Genomic DNA, 18,421 nt, shown 5'->3' on the forward strand with positions numbered 1-18,421 from the left:
CAGAACCTATCAGGGCAAAGGGCAGACTGAAATGCTGTCACCCCTTAGGTCCCATGGGGCCAGAGGTACCTTCACACTCTGAAGAGGACTCAGACCCCTGCTGCTGTTAGAACAGAGACCAAGAAAACCTCTTAAGGGTGCAGTCCTGCTCTGCAAGGCAATCTTTGCAGACTGCAACAATGCTACCCTAGAAACTGCATAACTGATGGTGCGTTGCAGTGAGCTCTGAAAGTCGAATTCCAATCAGCAGAACTAGAAATAGACACTACCTCTCCCAGTTCTCACTCCAAAGGCCAAATGTCTATACCAGGAGGATTCTTGAAGTTGCTTATTCAGCTATAAGCAACAGAAAGGCTTGGGGCTTTTTAAAGTGTACAGAGCTTTGATGTTCCAAAATGCTGCAGTAATACTAGGAATATGAATAGAAAGGAGGCTGTGGGGACTTCTTTCCCCTTATGTAAAAATTTATCTGATTCATCGAGGAAGAAATTGGACGCCCCTCAAAACCCCTGCAGAGAGAGAAAGTAATTATGAAACTAAGCATGCAGTGTGTGCACTCTGCTGACTATAACACAGTATTACTAGGGAAGAGTAAACATTATTAAAAAATAGATCAGACTCAGAGCCATATGTGCTAGCAACACACAGACATTGTTAGTGACTCTGTGTAACTACAGCAGCTAGATTCTGCAATCTTTACTCAGGCAAGCCATTTTCCATGCTGGCATCCCCAGACACCATTTTGGCCCAAGCAGGGAACAGAAGAAAGTTGTTTATGTACAAACGAACACAGCTGATATTTCCCCCAGCCCGTGTGTTCAAGCATTAGGTGGCAACACCCAGCCCATGCAGCAGCAGAGCACACGGGCTGGTTTTTAAACAGATTTCCTCAGTGGACTCGGCCTCGATTACACTCAAGTTTGAGCCATGTGCCACCTCTCTGTGCATTAAGGAGTAATAACCCCATCTTACTGGAAGAACTCCTGGTCTGACATAGCACTGGTGTGCAAGAGGTGGTTGAGCCCCGCATGCGCAGAATCACTCGAGCAGTTCACGTCTCCATCCTTTCCCTGCTTGGAGGCACTCAGCCTGAAGAGGCTGGAGCAACGCAGGGCAAGCTCCAGAGCATCCAGCCAGCATCGGCCTGTGAAAACAAAAGGAATTATTTAAGCACAGCAGAGTAAATAGCACAATCCATGCACTGCTTCTCAAAAGCTTCTTGCCTGGGAGGAAAGCTCATTATCATTTTAATTCAGGAAGTCACTGGGTAGAATATATTTTTCATACATATAATCCCGAGGTTATCTTGCCAAGAAGGGTGTGTTTTAGCAGGTGCATGAGTAACACATCTGCATGGGTGATACAGCGGGAAGCTCACCCCAACTCCCTCTTCCCTAATAATATCCCCTTCTGATCTCCCACAACTTGTTCACATCCCATTGCCCCTTTCTGATTTAGTCTGAGATGCAGATTGGAATCTGTGTGGGTATGGTGCTTCCACACCACCAAGCATCTCATGTCTACAAGTAATACACTCACCAAAACACATTCACTCCTTGGCATCCCCACCTCATGCACTTCCCAATGGCAGGGAGATGCCAGGGCACTGAGCTGTGTGGGAGAGATCTCTACCTACCCTGGGATCACTGAACCACAGCCTGCTCAGGGGTCCCATGCTGGCTCTAGTGCTGCACCACCATTCCAATCAAGATCCAGGATGGTCAATATGTGACAGAGTGATTGAGGCTGGAGAAAGTTGTCAGGCTGTTCATTTTCCCTCTTTTTCTGCTTTTAAAATTTATTTTTCCATTCCTTCTCTCTGCCTGATCCATCAGATAATCTCTGTGGAGCATCATTTTTTCTTATCTTGCTGCAAAAAAATCTTTACCTGAAGGGTCCCTTTTGGAGAAAATGTAAGCATGGCACAGAGCCAAGACAAAGTGCAGCTCCTATGCACAGCCACACTGGATTTCCTTATGTCCTGCACAGGTCCCACAGACAGCCAGCAAACAAAAAGCACAGGAATCCAAGCTGACCCTCAGCTCCTTTTGCAATGATCCATACAAGGCTACAAAGCTGTGTGTTAAAGCCCAACCACCACAGTGCTGGAGCTGCTGTACTCCTGGAAACACCTGAAAACAGCCTGCTTCTGTAGTGCAGTCATTAATGAGGCCAGGACACCTGCAAATTAGCTGAACATTCGAGAATTGAAGTAGCAAGGGAGTTATCCTCTAATTTCAAGCTTGTAAAACAGAGCTCTTCATTACACTTCTCAGAATACATTTCACAATAATTAGAAGAGTGATTGAGAGGCAGTGAAGGAAACAAAGGATTTTACTCTAGCAATGACAAGTGCTGCAAACAGGGTTTCCTTGGACCGCACTCATTCCTGGTCCCATTTGGCAAAATTTTCATTAAATTCTTTTCTATCACACAGCATCAGGCACATACATAAATCTCACTAGTATCCTGCTGCTCTCCTGGACAGAATTCCCATCAACTTCAACATTACCAAAATTTGGCTCTATAAGACAAATGACAACTTATAAAAAAAATCTAGAACATGCATATAAAGAAATATTTACAAATTTGAGTGCCTTTCAGTGCTTGCTTTGATACAAAGCTGCAACCAGTAAAATAAAACCATCTCAAATCTTTGAAGAATTGCACTTGAACATTTAGCCACAAACACTGCAGAGCCCCAGTCATTTATTCTAATTTCATCCAATAAATTCCTTCAGCATCAGCTTATGATTTAATAATACCATCACAAATAATGGTTAATAAAAGATTAGAAAGGTTGAATGCTGTTGGAATTGATTTCACACTATTTTGTATTTAACAAATATTCTTGCATTAAGGCTTTACAGGAAGAGATTTATGCCGTTCTCACTATGTGGAGGATTTGCATGGATAACCCATTAGAGTTAATGGCTGCACTGAGCACAAATCCACCTCCTCCCACATATTCCTTGTCCCCCAAACCCACCATTATGCAAATCTGTTTCAGGCTGTGCCACACAAGGGAGCACACTCCTGCTCAGGCTCCCCACCTTGACTCTCCTCTGCCTTTAAAATTGCTTTTCTTTTCCAATTCCTCAGAGTGAGCACTCTGTGATTTGACATTTGGAAATGCTGCATATGTCAAGATATTTTTGTATTAAATAGGCTGTTAAAATCAGGTGCTTTGACAGGTAGGTTGATTTGTAGCAGCATGAGCCCTTTGAGGAAGCACCAAGGTCATCTCCTCAGCGCTCTGCAGCTCTCAGGTACGCTCATTATCCTGTGATGGCTGTGGCAAGGGTGGCCCCAAGTCTCCCTCAGACATCCCCCTCCCTGAGGATGTAGACAGAGCAGCCCATGCTGGCCATGACCCATGGGCAGCTCTTTTACCCCCACCCCATTGCCACAGGCGTTCACTGGTGCTGACATGACCTTACAGGCTTGGCAAAAATTTGGGGTTCACCAGGTCACCAGAGGAAATTTCTACACAATATACTTAGGGTTTTTAACTCTTCAGATAACTCCCTGGGAGGTTTTATGAGAAATCTGAATCTTTTCTGAAGCCTTATTCAAGGAGCTTAAATTAAAAAAAAAAAAAATCCCCAAAACATTAAATATTCATTTTAATAGTCCCAGGCAGATACACAAAGCTTTAGAGAAACTTGCTGTGCATCAGCAGTCAGCATTCTTTGTGCCCTGCAGCACACAGAAATGGCATCAGTGTACACCCTTGTTTTCATTTCTAACAGAAACCAAATAGAAGGGATGCAGAACATCCCCAAGCCCAAAGATGGGCCTTCAGCCATCAGGTGGTGCTGTGAACCCAAACAAACACATGTCACTAACCTAGATGGAATACACAGGCTTACCTCTGCAAATAAAAAGATTACATTCTCTGCAAGTCAATGGTGTGTTAATTGCAGCATAAAACCATAAAATTATACTCTCTCAATTACAGGGATTGCACACAAGATAAACCTGTTTCCTTGCTAAAGGCCTATATGAAATGTTTTTACATCTGAGTGACCTTTCTATTGAGCTATATTCTTCTGGATTGTGAAGATGATACAAAAATGCTAGCATTTCAATTACTTAATTGCTTACCTGACAAGTCTACTCACTCCCTCAGGAACTGCAGAAGGGGAGAAATGAATGTGGTCACATAATTAAAGGCTGTCACCTACAGTGACAGTACTGCATGAAGGCTTCATGGCTACCTCAGTTCTCACATCTTCTAATTTTGAGTGGGTGACTCAAATAGGGCTTTTTATATACAGGGTAATCAGAATTAGATCAGAAAATAATGTAAGATGTGGGTTCTTTCAGAGAGGAATGGCAGCCCAAAAGGGTGCATATGAAGGAAGCAAAAAAAAAAAGTTACCATAATATTCTTTTATGAGGTTTGAAGTGGCAATGTAAAAACTGCAATCAATTATCAGTTATAATTTTTCACACACTGTGGCCTAAACTCAGCATATGTTTTTCTGAAGAAAAACCCAGATGTATATTATCAGCTTGTGGCAGAATCTCACACAAGCTTTTAAGCTCTTCTCAAATCAAACTATATAGAAACAGAGAGTTGTTTACATTGGAAAATACCTCTAAGATCATCAAGTCCAACTGTTAACCCAGGGCTGCCAAGTCCACCATTAAACCATGTCCCAAAGTGCTACATCTGCATGTCTTCTAAATACCTGCAGGGACGGTGACTGCAGGGATGGTGACTCAGCCACTTCCCTGGGCAGCCTGTTCCAGAGCTCATCCACTAAGCAGGTCACCTTGCCACAGAAGGAGATCAGGTTGGTCAAGCAGGACCAGGCTGGCTGGTCCTGCTCCCTTGCTTTCCTGCAGATGCTTTGAGCTGCAAAAGGAATCACTATGGCTCATTGCAGGACACCTCCTGGGTCAGCAGGCCATGCTGGTACCGTGAATAAACCTGGAGGCTACAAGGCTGAATAGCAGAAGGCATGTGCTTGCACCAACTCTTCTTTTTTTTCACAGACAAAAGGAACTACTAAAACCCAGAGACAAAAATAATTTCTTCTCCCTCTCGAGAAAAAAAAAAACCAAAACAACAGAAGGTGCTTATGCTGCTAACCTAGGCTCACTTCAAAGAAAAACTTGACTCTGTCCTAGTCTTTGAAGAGATCTAAAATTACAAAAAATATCTCACAGGACAAAAACTGGCAGCACTGAAAACACTAAGCTATTTAGTTTTGAAATTCTTTGCACTCACCTAGAAGAACTCATAATCTGATGTGTCAAGTCTATCTGCCACATTTTGCAGCAGCTGGTCACGGAGGACGCAGGCAATGTTCTCTCAGCACTCACCAGAAAGAAGATCTGCTCTAGATGGAATCACACCCTTACACACAGAAATATCAGTCTGGGACTACACTTCTTTTCCACTGCATTCCTGTAGCTACAGAACACCTGGGATGAATCTCTTGCCAATTAAGACTTCAAAAGGCTCACACCGAGCAACCACACATTCCTCCAGAGAGGCATCACTAAGGGAATATTATTCTTCTTGAATTATTAAAGTTCTCCAGCTTTGGCCTCATGCCTCACACTTACAAGATAGATGCTTTTAAAAATCAACCTGAAGTAGACTGTCACCTGGAAACGATGAATTCTTGCTCAAGTGCACACAAATCACCAATGGTGAGAAAGAGGCTGATTTGCTTCAGTCAGTGAACATTAAGGTCATCGTGTTCAGCTGACTGCTTATTTTGCTGTACCACTTGGGTGCCTGCGTGCATGATTTCTCCCACTTTGGCTGTCAAGATGCAAGGATGTGAGCTCTCAATTAGCTGCAGGTGCAATTTATGCAGTGAACTTAATGAAATCTTGTTGCAGAAGCCTGGATTTTAAAGCACTGTGAAAGGTCTAAGGAATATGAAACACAGACAAAGCTAAAAAGATATTCTGTTTTCTCTAGAGCTGCCAAGACCCAGAGATGTATTTAATTGTTAAATTGGTTTCAAATTGCAATCTTCCCTGTGGTTCTTTGCTTTTGTGCGTGACCCTTATTTCAATAACCTAATTTCCTCCCTAGATGAGAGCATCAGTTTGGGGGGAAGGGCCAGATGTCTAGCAAAGAAACAACACTGTAAATCCATCAGGATTTCCACACAACTGCATCCACATCGGGAACTGGAGGCTATCCAAAGCATACCTGAAGGAGAGGGCAGGCAGAAGGAATGAAATGTAAATGCAGTTTGCAATTCCACTGTTAAGATTTTAACCCTTGGTAATCTGCCACTTTGAATTCCATTAGTAGGAATACGCCCTGTGGCAGCAGTGCCCATGGCACAGTGGAGATCCTCACTGTGAGACCTAAGCAGGTGACTTAAAATGCTTAGGACACATCAGTTAGATCTCAGAGGCAGCTCCAGAATGGTCTGGGCAGAAAGCTTGGGACAGATTTAAACTACTAATTCTAAGTCACTCCTCAACACAAATCTGAAATGTAGACACAGTCACCGGTTCAAAAAAAGTAGTCTTTTTTGAAACTGCTAAGAAAGAAAGACCATGCACATGTACAGGTTGAGCCCTGTAGGCTGACATGACCTTTCCAGAGGTTGATGTTTAAAACACATCAAAAAGCAGACTGCAGCTCTGGTCTGTGAATGTGAAATCTGCTGTAGCTGGGCAGTGGTTCTGCAGATCGTGCAGAAGTCATGATCTTAAATCCTACCAACAGTCTGTCACAGATGGTACAGCAGAGGGGAAAATGGGGATTCTGAAGTGCTGAGAGAAAAAGTAGGCCATGTAGCTGCTGATCATGATAGAGTTGCCAGGATGGCTGAACTGTACATCTAACATATGCAGCAACTCAGTATTTCCCAGCAAGTCAGAGGCCTCCACTAGTTAGTTATATCTGCCAAATGCTTTGTTGCTCATTTTCCACTACTAGCACAGGAGACTGTGTTAAGAAGAACACAACAAGGACACCTCTTCAGAGATGCTGCAGTATTGCCCTACGGGGGAGATGTGAAAACACTTCAAATACACACAAGGGCCCAGATCCCACCTGCCCCATTTGTCTCAGCCAGCTTAGCTCATTTTACCTCAATCTCCTGTCTCTCCTGCATCCTCTAGGTTTGTCCAGTGTGTTAAAGAAATGAAACAAACACAGGGACACCCTTTGGGCGATGCCTCTTTACAACAGGTGAAGCAATGTAACAGTCTAAAACCATTTCAGTCCTGTCTTCTGAGCTTAAAATTCAACTGTATAAACTGCAAACTGCCTTAATTTCCTGCAGTTTATACAGAATTCTTTACATGTAGCAGTGTCTGCTCCTTGTGTCTTTGTCTGCATATGTTTTACAAGACCTACTGACATTAATACTGTCTCCAAGTCGCTCATGTCCATGTATGACACTCATGTTTGGCCCTTTGTCAGGACGTGTTTGGGAGGAAGCTGTTCTTCCCTCTTGCATGGGGATTCACATTCTGCCCTTCCTACACAAAATACGCTCACTTTCCACAGCTCACTGACCTCAGCTGTGAAGTCAAATACTCTCATTCAGCTGAAAATCACATCACTTTTCGTGCTAATATTTCTGCTGAAATTGAGTATCATTTTTTTTTTTGTGAAGTCCACAAAAATGTGAATGGACAGATCCCAAAACTTTGGCTTTCATGATCACCTCATCAGACTCAGAATCTACCAGGGAAAATGTCGGTGCTCCTAGAGCAGGTGGCTCTAGGGCACTGCTGGTGCTGTTCAAGAGCTTGTATTTTGTCTTTAACCAAAGGCCCTAGTTACTTTATACACACACATTTAGGATATTTGATTGAAAGGCACCTCAGCTCCTCCTCCTTCCCTTGAACACATTAGCTTTCCATCTAACATTAGAATCCTGCTGGAGAGAAGCAGCAAAGTAAAGGGAAATGGCACTAAACCGAAAGTAACTCTATTTTGATCTGCCTTGCCTCTGCATGCTTACCAAGAATCTTGGCCAACATCTTGCCTTTCAATATGTGTTCCAGTAACTCACTATTTTAAGCTCTTTTGACACTGGAGACATGTAATAATTCACTGGGCAGAAAACTTCCCACAGGCATTTCAACACTGAAAGTTCTCATGTGCCAGGTATGGTCCCTTTTGTGCTTTTCCACCACATGCTGTATGACCCAGACAGAGAGATCACAGCTAGAAAAGTCTTACCTCTGATGATCTCTTGGGAGCTATTGTTACCTTAGGAGCAATAACTAACTTAAGGTTAGTTAGAACAAATCTAAAGCTCTTCCACTCCATGTAACTGGCCTATGGCAGACCTCATAAAAAGAGAGAGTAGAAGTTCAGCCACAGGTCTCTTTGCCAGGCTGCCTCTATGGTTTAATCATTAATAATTAAACTAGTGGAAAGACAAGTGCATGGATCTCTAAGGAAATAATATTTTATAGAATCTGGATTGACAGACGGTTGTTGAAGCTATTTGGTTGCCTAAGAACTCTGTGGGACTGTTCTGTGGGCTGTGTGTATAACCAGGGTTTGAAATGCCTCTAATTTAGCAGCTCTACCCTACAGCACTATTTTTCCCCACAAGAGATTATTGCATCAGTCTATCTCTTTCTAGGCAGGTGATATTTGGAGCCAGGTTAGAATCCTGTATTCCTTTACATGAATAAGCTACAAAAGCAGACTATTTTAGGAAATAGATGTGTTTCTATGGGTCTGTATAAGTTCTGCTTATTTTCATACAATTTCACTGCACTGACATCTGCGAGCAGTTTTCAGTGTCAAGATGGTGTCCCTCACCATGACCTGTCCTCCTTTCACTGCAGGAGGAAAATAGCACAGAACTCTGCAATGAAGGAAGGTTTCCTCCTATTCTAAGTGTCACGTCAGAGGTGCATTTGCATTGTGTCATTTCCATCCCTTAGAAAAATGTAAAACCTTATCACTGGACCAGAAGGACACTACTTTCAAAGCCAATTTTGCTCCATAAGAAGTCCCTATGTCCCTAAAGTTACTCTAGATGAGACCCAAAAGAACATATGGGATAGATGAGCCCCCTTGGTGGGGTAGATGAAAAATATCTGTAAAACGAACAGCCTGGGTTAATTTGCTATGAAAAAAAATTAGAGTAGTCTGAAGGTCAAATGGAATGAAAACATGGTTTTAATCTTCTTATCTACTTATAAATCACAGATATTTTAGGTCCTCTGAAGTAATTTATAGAGATTTTCACATAGCAAGCTGGCATATCTGTTACATAGTGACCTAAATTTACTTTTCATAATTTTGCAAATTCCCAGAATGGTATTTTACATGTGGAGTCACCAGCATCTGGGCCTGCTATACTGCAAACCACAGCACAAATAGTTTACATCATAATTCAGGTGGCTGAAAGGCATCTACTGACAGCTCTTCAACATTACCATGCCATTTTCCTCCAACAGATCCCTCCCCAGAGTAAGATGTAGGCAGGTAAGACAATGAAGTCTCTGCTGAACTGAGGACACAGAGCCCTTTTCATATCAGTTCTGTGACCGACTCCTTCCACCCTTTAGTTTACACTGACTTAGTGGTTTTCCCCAATTAGAAGCCTATGTCCTTCTTCCATACATAAGGCCAGAGAGGTGGCTGTTCAATGAGGGCAACAAAATGTGCCAGAAGTCTGCTTGACTGATTCTGACCATTGCTAAGAGCAGTCTTTCAAGCTGGGTGAGCCACCATTTTTTCCTTTATACAATTTTTTTTAATCAACCTATTTTCTTAACTAGCAGGAAGTATGCTATCTGGAGAAAGCAAACAACCCCCAAACTTACCATCTGATTCGGAGGCTGCTCTGAAAATCAAGTAGCTGCTGGGAAGAGGCTGAGTGATCGAACCGACGTTTTCTCCCTTTGGTCCCTGGAAATGCACACAGACAGAAAGATGTAAGGCATGGAAGCTGCAATGGACTGTTCAATGTCTTTCTACCCTTCCCAGGCAGAGTGTGCATGTTTGTGACAGGAAAGAAGGCAGGAGCAGATGGACAGACTCATTAGTAATCACGATATAGCTGCTGCAGCTCCAAGGCAGTAATGAGCTCTATGAAAATGGCGCTTGGTCTAACCTATGCTCAGCCCAAAACCTGCCATGCTTATTCTGATATGCAGGAGGAGAAAGCTCTTACTGCTGTCACTTGGGACAAAATCAGTCAAAATTTTGTGCAACACCAGAAGAAACTGCTCCATGAGGTGCACGTGGATTCTGCTTGCAGTCAGACACACTCACATGAAACACCCTTCACTCACCACCACAAAAGCAGCAGAGCCACACCTTGTGCTCTGAGTGCCTCCAGCAGAGAGGCAACAGCAGCTCTCCTGGAAGCAAATGAAGGAGAAACTCCATCCTGAGTCTGTGGGAAAGGTGAAGATGGGAAAACCACAGACTGAGGACCAAAGGTTCCCCAGCATGGGCACCTTGTGCTGGGTTGCAATCCTTCACCTTTAAATCCAGAGAACCCTGACACTGTGGTGCCTGCAGTGACAGCCACTTCAGGCTTTGCCCATTTTATGCTGCCTTTAGTTTAGAAGCTGTGGCAAAAAAATAAAAAGTGTCTTGTAAACACCCTGCCACCATGCTTTCAGCATGACCCTCCAGAAATGATGCCCAGGGAAGCAAAGTTCATCCTGGATGAGACACTTTGAGCAGAACCACAGGCTCCCTCCTTGATCTCTTCCCTGGTTCCTTCTCAACTCCAGAAGATGCTAAGAAAAAAGCAGTTCCTGTATGCAGTGAACAGCTTCATACTCTTCATGGTATGGACTTTGTGCCATAACCCAACAGAAATAAATAGAAATCTCTCCTCCTCAGTTGCATTTTCAAAGTGACCCAGCCTCCTCCAGCTCTTTCTCCTCCTCACTTTGTAACAAATAATGCAAAAGCAGATCTTTTTTCAAATACGCAGACATTATGTCAGAAACAAAAGCAGGGCAGGAAATATCACCAATACTTGCTGACCATTATGCCACCTGCAGGGGGGTGCAAGAGGATGCTCCAGGATGCTCCAATACAGATTTCCTTGACTTTCTGGAGAATACAACACAATGCTGAAAAACTAGGTGCATTTTTGCAGTTTGAGTATTACTTTCCTCCCTTACGTGGGCCTTTATAGTATCCAACCATATTCCTTGAAAGAAGGATTCCTCCCTCTTAGTTGGTAATCATGGAGCTGTGACTGCTATTGAAAACTGCTCCTGTACACAAGTGCTTCACAGTTAAATAGCCATTTTATCTGGAATTTTGTTTTTAAGTTATACTCAGAAAACCAAAATTTGGACAGAATTTAAAGTAGGAAAAGTAAAAAAAAAAATTAAAGTAGAAAAAGGAAATTGTATCGAGTGTATGAAGTGTTAAGAAGACAACAGTCTCCAGTCAAACTTCTTGCATTCACATCTGCAGGGCTCCTCTGCCGCCAAGAGAAACTGGATTCCTCGTTACTTTCTTTTTCTCCTCCCCTCTCCCACAGGAGGTTCACAAAATTAAGACTGTTTAAAGGCTTAATAGTCAGGACTGGCAAAGTTGAGATTTGATTTGTAAACCAGAGCAGAGCAGCTTAAGACATTACTAGTGACATTAATGCAATCAGGCATCATTCCCCATGGCATTTTTCCTCTCAGCTGCTTGCAGCTGAGCAGGGCATTGGACAACTATTGATAACACCATTAATTGTGTTTTTAGTGCAGAGTGGATATTTGCTCTGCTTGAGGAAAAACCTCCTAACCTAACAGTACAGATAAAGAGAAAAAATATTCTAAAGAAAGGGGGCAAATGGGAAGGAAGGGATAACACAAGATTCTAACAGGAATTTAGGCACACGGATTAACTCAAGAAGCAGCCAGGTCACTCTGTCAGGGAAACATATTCAACAGTAAGGCACATTCATGCATGGAGGGGGCCATTTCCAACAGAAAAAAAAAAAGAGAGGAGGCCATGAAAATAAAGCCAACATCTGCACAGATTAAATTATGTTCTCTATCTGCACAGCAGAGATAATGATGCTTTCTGCCTCCCAGCCTTTGAGCACCATGCCAATGACCATCCCTCACTCAAAGGATTATCCCAGCTGCACCAGCACCCAGAGCCCAGCTGCAGCCCCTGTGCAGTACAACTAAGAAAGGACCACCATAGGATCATTCCTATCTTTACATCTGATTTGAGACTCAAAAGGCATTATGAAACAGAGGGTGATTGGGCTTTGAAAAATGGAGAGGACTGACAGTTTTGGATAGTATGACAAGACATCTCAGAGAGTCAGAAAACAAAGCTTTAAGAAAGCGGGGGAAAAATCTCCTTAACAGTATTGTGGATAACCACAAGGATGAAGATGAAACTGTTGTGTTCTGGAATAGAATAATAACTAGAAAAGCAGCAGTGCAAGACCATTACTAGAACTTTTTCTTTAAAGGAATGACTCAAATTCTTACAAATCGACAAAATTCAAATGAAACATTTTCCCAGATGCAGTGGGTCTGACCCCAACTTACTGATTGTTCTAAATAAATGTCAGAACAGGCTGCAGATAATGAAAGCCTTCCCACACCACGCTGTTCAGCCAGCTTCTGAGCAAGCTTGAAGGGAAATACAACCTACTCCAGGACATCTTTGGGGACAGGCAGGCAAACCCTGCCAGCTGATAGCTCTACACTCCCTCTGTGCAGCAAGAGGACAGACACTCACAACCTCACACAAATTACTAGGTTGGCATCCCCCAATCTCCTGCAGCAACCTCAGGAAATGTCTCTTCTCAGGAGCAGTGTGGGATCACACTGCCCTCACACACTGGACAAAGTGCCTCTGCAGCAGCATTTGGAGTGTGTGGGGGAAGCTTTTCTTGCCGCTGCTTGCACTGCTGGCTGATTTTGGGACTCTGACAGTTTTGGCCTTGTGTTTACAAAGGCCTGGATGGAGCAAATAGGTCTAAACCGTGTGCACTGCAAAGGAGTTTCAGGCTGAAACTCTCAAAAAGCCAGGGAAGCAGTAGAGAATAAAGAACTCTTTCCCTTAGCAATATGCTTCTAAGACAGCTCTAGACCCCAGAGAGCTTTATAGGAAAACCAGTAACCTCCTGGATGTATTTAGCTTTCAGCTATAAGCCATGGCCTTTACATCTTATCTTGAATGGTGCCCAAAAATCCTGTCCTGCTCTAACTGAAGTTAAATGCCTGCACATCAAATTTATTTGGCCAGTACTACCATAAAGGCCTATGGCAGTGCCTGAACCAGACATTTGCTCCAGGGCTGAACACCAGAGCTCGCTCCAAACATCTGCTGGGCAGCCAGGCCAATATGCACAAAGATATTCAGTAATTGCCCTGAGTAAACCCCAAAATCCACTGCTGAGAGTGAAAGCTGGACCATGAACCCTAATCTTGATAACCCCTGAAAATTTCACAAGCCATTTTGGCCAAGAATGAAGGTGTTCATCCAGATCTTACTTCCACTGTGATGGACAGTAACTTGGGCTTTTTGCTTAATCTTGAGTGAATCTATATTTAATGAGAAACAGAATTTCTTTGCATAGTTATACACAACCAATGTAGAACAGTCAATTCTGCTCCAGTTGCTTTAAAGAGAGGCTGTGAAATGGCATAAAATAAAACAGTATTTTTAGCAGTTTCAGCCTTAAACTGTTGACAGAGTGCAGACAGCCTCTTTGACATCAAGCAGCTCACTGGTGGATTTCTTCCTGATGTGTATTTTGGTGTTTACCTCGTGGCTGAAAGCATCTATCACACACAACAATCCAGGCTGAACTCAGGTTTCGGGGAGTTTCCTACTATGCAGCTCAAATATGGCTTTCTAAGTATGTCTCAAGAGATGCAGAATATTATTTTGACTTTAAAATTTAAACCTCTTTGGACTTCCTCTACTCCACAAATATTTTTGGATATATACTCCCTTCACATTTAATATACTAATTCTTATTTCTATCTTATGTTTTCTCAAGAGACAAAAGAATTAGATATACATATTTAAATGCATACACACATTGATAAAACCTTCTCTTTCTTTGAGATGCTTCATATCAAAGGAAGGGCATCCTAGTGCAACATTTCAGATCTGTCAGCAACTCTGCCTTTCAGTATTTGACTGCACTTTTGATTCTATTTTTCACTACCTTCTCTGACTGTGCTTCTCAGAAGAATTCAGTCGATCTGTCAAGTCGCAAGGAAGGTTTTTGTTGACAGACAGTAAATCATCAGCAACCTTCTTGAATGCATGTTCTGAATTTAAAAAGCATCAAAACTCTCAAAACTGAATAAGAAGCAAGGTAGCAACAAAACCTTTGTAACATTAAGGAAAAGCAATGCATTTAGGCACAAATCAGAGCTGAGCTGCTGGCAGAAACCAGCAGCTCTCACCCCTGGTTGCTGAGGTTAATTTTAATTCTCTCCTCCTACCTTATTAAAAATGGAAAGGCTTTTTATAGCAATTGTATAGCTGTGTTTAAAACTGTTCAATTAACTGCACAGATGAGCAGGAGTGTGTCTGCTTGATCTGCTCCCACAGGACTGCTCCCTTTTGTTAGAACTCCTGATGCCATGACAAGCGCTTTCACTGCACTCTCGTGAGTCTCTCCATTTCCATTCCCTCTGCTGACTACCTTGCAGCAAGGCATCAGCTCATAATGCCTTATTTACACTTGTGATGTCTCCTAGAGAATTTATATCTGCAATAACTCTGTTTTTGTCACTGTTTTTGACAGGGAAACAAATACAAGAACATTTAAGTTTTGTCTTCAGGGTACCCAAAAGATGTGTCTCTCAGTGCCTCTCAGGAGGTGCTGGCATCTTCCTCTTTGCTCATATGCATTACATTTTTTTTTTTTGCCTATTCTTAAGAAGAAAAAGGAATACAGCTCTTTAAGATTTGCAGGGAGTTATTTCAAGAAATGTAAAAACTATTAATCATTTTTGTTACAGGGAGATCCAGAGGTCACTGCAGGAGTCACTGTGTGTACAGGAAGGGATTGTCTCAGCCTGAAGAATAAGTCAAAATGAAGTGGAGAAAATCCTACTATTTCCATTTCAAAGAAGAGACAATAAGGGCTATCTGAAGTCACACTTTTGTGCAACAGTCAAGGCTTGAGCTTGGAACATCGAGTTCCAAGTCCATTGCAAACAAATCCAAACCTCAGGGGCATTAGAAAAAAATAAGTCAAATTATAAACCTACTCTTTTGTCACTCTGCCAACCATCTCCCTGTATTGTGTGAAGCACTTGGTGCTTTCTGTGTCCTTGTTTTGGGGACTTTAGTTAACTGTGTGTATGCCCAACTCCTTTTAAAGATGTATGTCATAGCTTCTAGGTATTGAACTTCTTTTCCTGCACTAACACATTTCCTTTTTCCTCAGTCTCTGCCGGCATCTGTACACCGAGTATGATACATCTGTGGAACTAATCACAAGGATTATGTCTCTTTGATGTCATTCAATGATCAAGCTTTGGTATGCCTAATCTTTCTATGCAGTCAATTTACCACTGCTAACAGCAACTGAATGACTAAATAATATCAGTGCTAGGCAATACCAGTGCTCAGAAACTTTGGTGACCAAGAAGAGGTTGTTTTACTCAGCAGGACTGTTACCTTTACAGCCCAGATGGATTGATCCAAAGGATGGAAGAGTTTAAAGCAGAAGCCATCCTTTTTGGAGGGTCTCTCGATCAGCTCACAAGAATGGAGCAGAATTGTCCCAACCCACTGTCCGATCTTTGGCGTCTTATAAATGAGCAGCACTCCTGGTTTCAGGACACACCATAGTTTGGTCCAGCTCTTCAGAGTCCCACGAATCTGGAGGAAAAAGAGTTGCATCTACATTGTTCCTTAGAAGAAACCCAGCATTTATTCAGTATTGATACAGTATTTCCAGTATGGTTATTCCAAGGCTGCACTATGATACACTTCCTAAGGAAAATACACGGTGTTCCCTGAACAGTCCTAAGGACCTCACAGCAAAATCCCAAAACTTGGAAATCTGGATAGCAGAATCTTCATATTTTTATTACTGGCTTAGTATTCTTCCTATTTGTATTACTAGCTCAGTGTTAGCAGCTTGGTTAATTTTTTAGGCAATGAGCACTGCTGGCCCATGTGAGAGCGATCTGTTAATAATCACAGAGGACATGCCAATTAGACCATTGCATATAAAAATATTATAGCTAGTCTAACTCGACTTATAAGTCATTTTAATAGTGTTCTGCAGAACAGTGCTATTAATGGGTTTTGTCAAATACCCCATTTTTAAAAGTACCGTCTCCAGCTGCTTTACTTCTCTGTCAAGCTCAATGCAGCTCTCTCTTGTATAAAAAACATTAAATCTGATAAGAGTACATTAAAGATAACAGCTTTAAGAATGGAGAAGTTTCTCAGTAAGGTTAGATTTTGCCTAAGGTCTTCCTGCCTTCAGTATGCATAGGCCAAACCTCAAGTCTTTTTCTGTGTTCTGTTTTTGTGGCCTAGCATTATTTGCAGCTCACCAGAAATTTCCAGCCACAGCAAACATGCAACAGGTATTTGGTGTTTTAAAAAGTCTAAATATTTATTCTTTATTAACAGTAAACACTACAGGAAGACCGTGCTGCCAACCTAACTTCTCAAATAAACCATAAGCATGTCACCTTGCTGACCTCTAATAATAATTGCAGAACAATGTTGGAGGTTTTTACCACTAACCAAATGCAACTGTATTGTTTCATGAGATCCTTAAGTTACTTTGTTTTTCTTAAGAGCTACGTGTTTGGCAATGTTTGGAAATTAGATTTTGGTAATACAAAAGGTTCAACCAATTCACTATTATTTGAGAAGACTAAATGGCCCCAAAGGAGGAGAAAACCAGTGCTCATCTCTCAATGTCAATCCAGATTTACTTTGCCACACAGAAGTTTCAGGACTTCAATGAGAAGCTGTCACTACTCGAGTCTGTGCACAAGGAGAAATTGCAGTTGTCATCAGGTACAATATATTTCATTCTCTGCTGTGACAACAGAAAATCCAATTGTCAATAGAACAAGCTGTATCTGCCCATTTTCAGGCTGTTACTCAGTCTATTCCCTGTTCAGTACAAAACCACATTTATGGGAACAGACTCTTTCAGAGAGGAACAAAGAGAGAAACATCACTTCCCTTTGTACCATGCCCTTTTTGAGTCCTTGTGGCTGTTTAAGGACATGGGATAGATCAATTGAGTTAAGGTGGAAAGTAAATATCCACAGTTCTACTTTTATAGCAGTTATTTAAATAAAGCTTGAGTTAAAGCTTGAAAGCTATTTTGTCTTCTTTCACTTTTACAAAAGTGGAAGTGCATACATCTTGGACACATCAACTACTTCACACCTCACTTATTTTTTCCCCACAGCCTCAGAAGAAATGGTCTGTATCAAATACCTTCAGCCAGTCTGCTGTGATCACCACACTGGGATCCTTCAGAGCACTGAAGAGTTGTTTGGTAGCTCTTTTCTTCTCCTGCCTGTAATTTTTTTTTTGTACCTGGTTGAGAACAGAGAAAATACAGTAGCTGTAATCGTGGCCTCTTTTGGGGAGGAAAGAACATAATGCATTAAGGACAGTTATGTATAGCACAGCAAGAACTTGACCCAGCACAGGTTCCCCAGAAATGAGCACAAGGAGGAATAAAAACATAATGAGAGAACAGGCATTTTCTTTGCTCCTGAAGTTTCATTAAACACAACCTAGTTTGTCCTTTATTTGGGGAAAAGGAAAGAGGATGGATATCCAGCCTTCCTCACCCCTCAAATTCAAGAAACTATATCTAATTTCATTTATTAATACTTTTGGTTGGGTAGACAAGCAAGTGTTCAAGCTACAATTTGCTCAGATTGCCTAGGCAAGTCTGTCCTAACAAGAGCAGTGAAGGATTACAATCCTCTTGAGGTGCCTAATGGCTCCAGAACATACAAACAGTGAAATAATTACACTGATCTGTTCTGCTTGCAGTATATAATCTAATCCTGTATATAAAGCCTGTAAATGTCCTTGGCCTCTAATGACTCCTAGAAGATTCAGAGGCTTCTCTGGGTCTTGGGAAATGACTCTGACTGATTTCCAATGGTTTGTTTGGAAGGTACCATTTCTTTTTTAAAGAAAGTCAACTGATCAGGACCTGGCTGCTTGAGCATACCTTCAGTGTTTCCTTCTTCATGAATTTGGCTGTTGGAGACACACACTCTTTGTCAGACCCATTGCAAAGCTTATACTCGATCTAAAAAAAATGGGAGTGAAGAAAATAGGAATGTGTTAACATAAAGATGTTCAAGCTATGCTGTGATAAAGTGTTGTTTACAACTTTCAGGAATCCATGAAAGAGGTGATTGCAGACTTCAGAAGTGGAAAACTAAGCAGGTGCACAAAATGCATATCTACAGTGCAGTCCAAACTTCCTTTTTATACCCATGG

The 18,421-nt window shown here is 41.9% G+C and overlaps 1 protein-coding gene across 3 annotated transcripts in view; it reads right to left on the reverse strand.

The window, feature by feature from the left end:
- Nucleotides 1-18,421, reverse strand: part of OSBPL5 (oxysterol binding protein like 5) — a 135,334-nt gene that overhangs the window by 27,424 nt on the left and 89,489 nt on the right. For all 3 annotated transcript variants that reach the window (XM_084207828.1, XM_084207829.1, XM_084207827.1), the window contains 5 exons: nt 18,147-18,227; nt 17,393-17,494; nt 15,596-15,799; nt 9,787-9,871; nt 973-1,144 (listed from right to left, as the gene is read on the reverse strand). In XM_084207828.1, the coding sequence (XP_084063954.1) occupies nt 973-1,144; nt 9,787-9,871; nt 15,596-15,799; nt 17,393-17,494; nt 18,147-18,227 (644 nt within the window). The remainder of the gene's footprint in view (nt 1-972; nt 1,145-9,786; nt 9,872-15,595; nt 15,800-17,392; nt 17,495-18,146; nt 18,228-18,421) is intronic.

This window comes from Fringilla coelebs (genome assembly GCF_963513975.1).
Source record: "Fringilla coelebs genome assembly, chromosome: 6".
NCBI classification, from domain to species: Eukaryota; Metazoa; Chordata; class Aves; order Passeriformes; family Fringillidae; genus Fringilla; species Fringilla coelebs.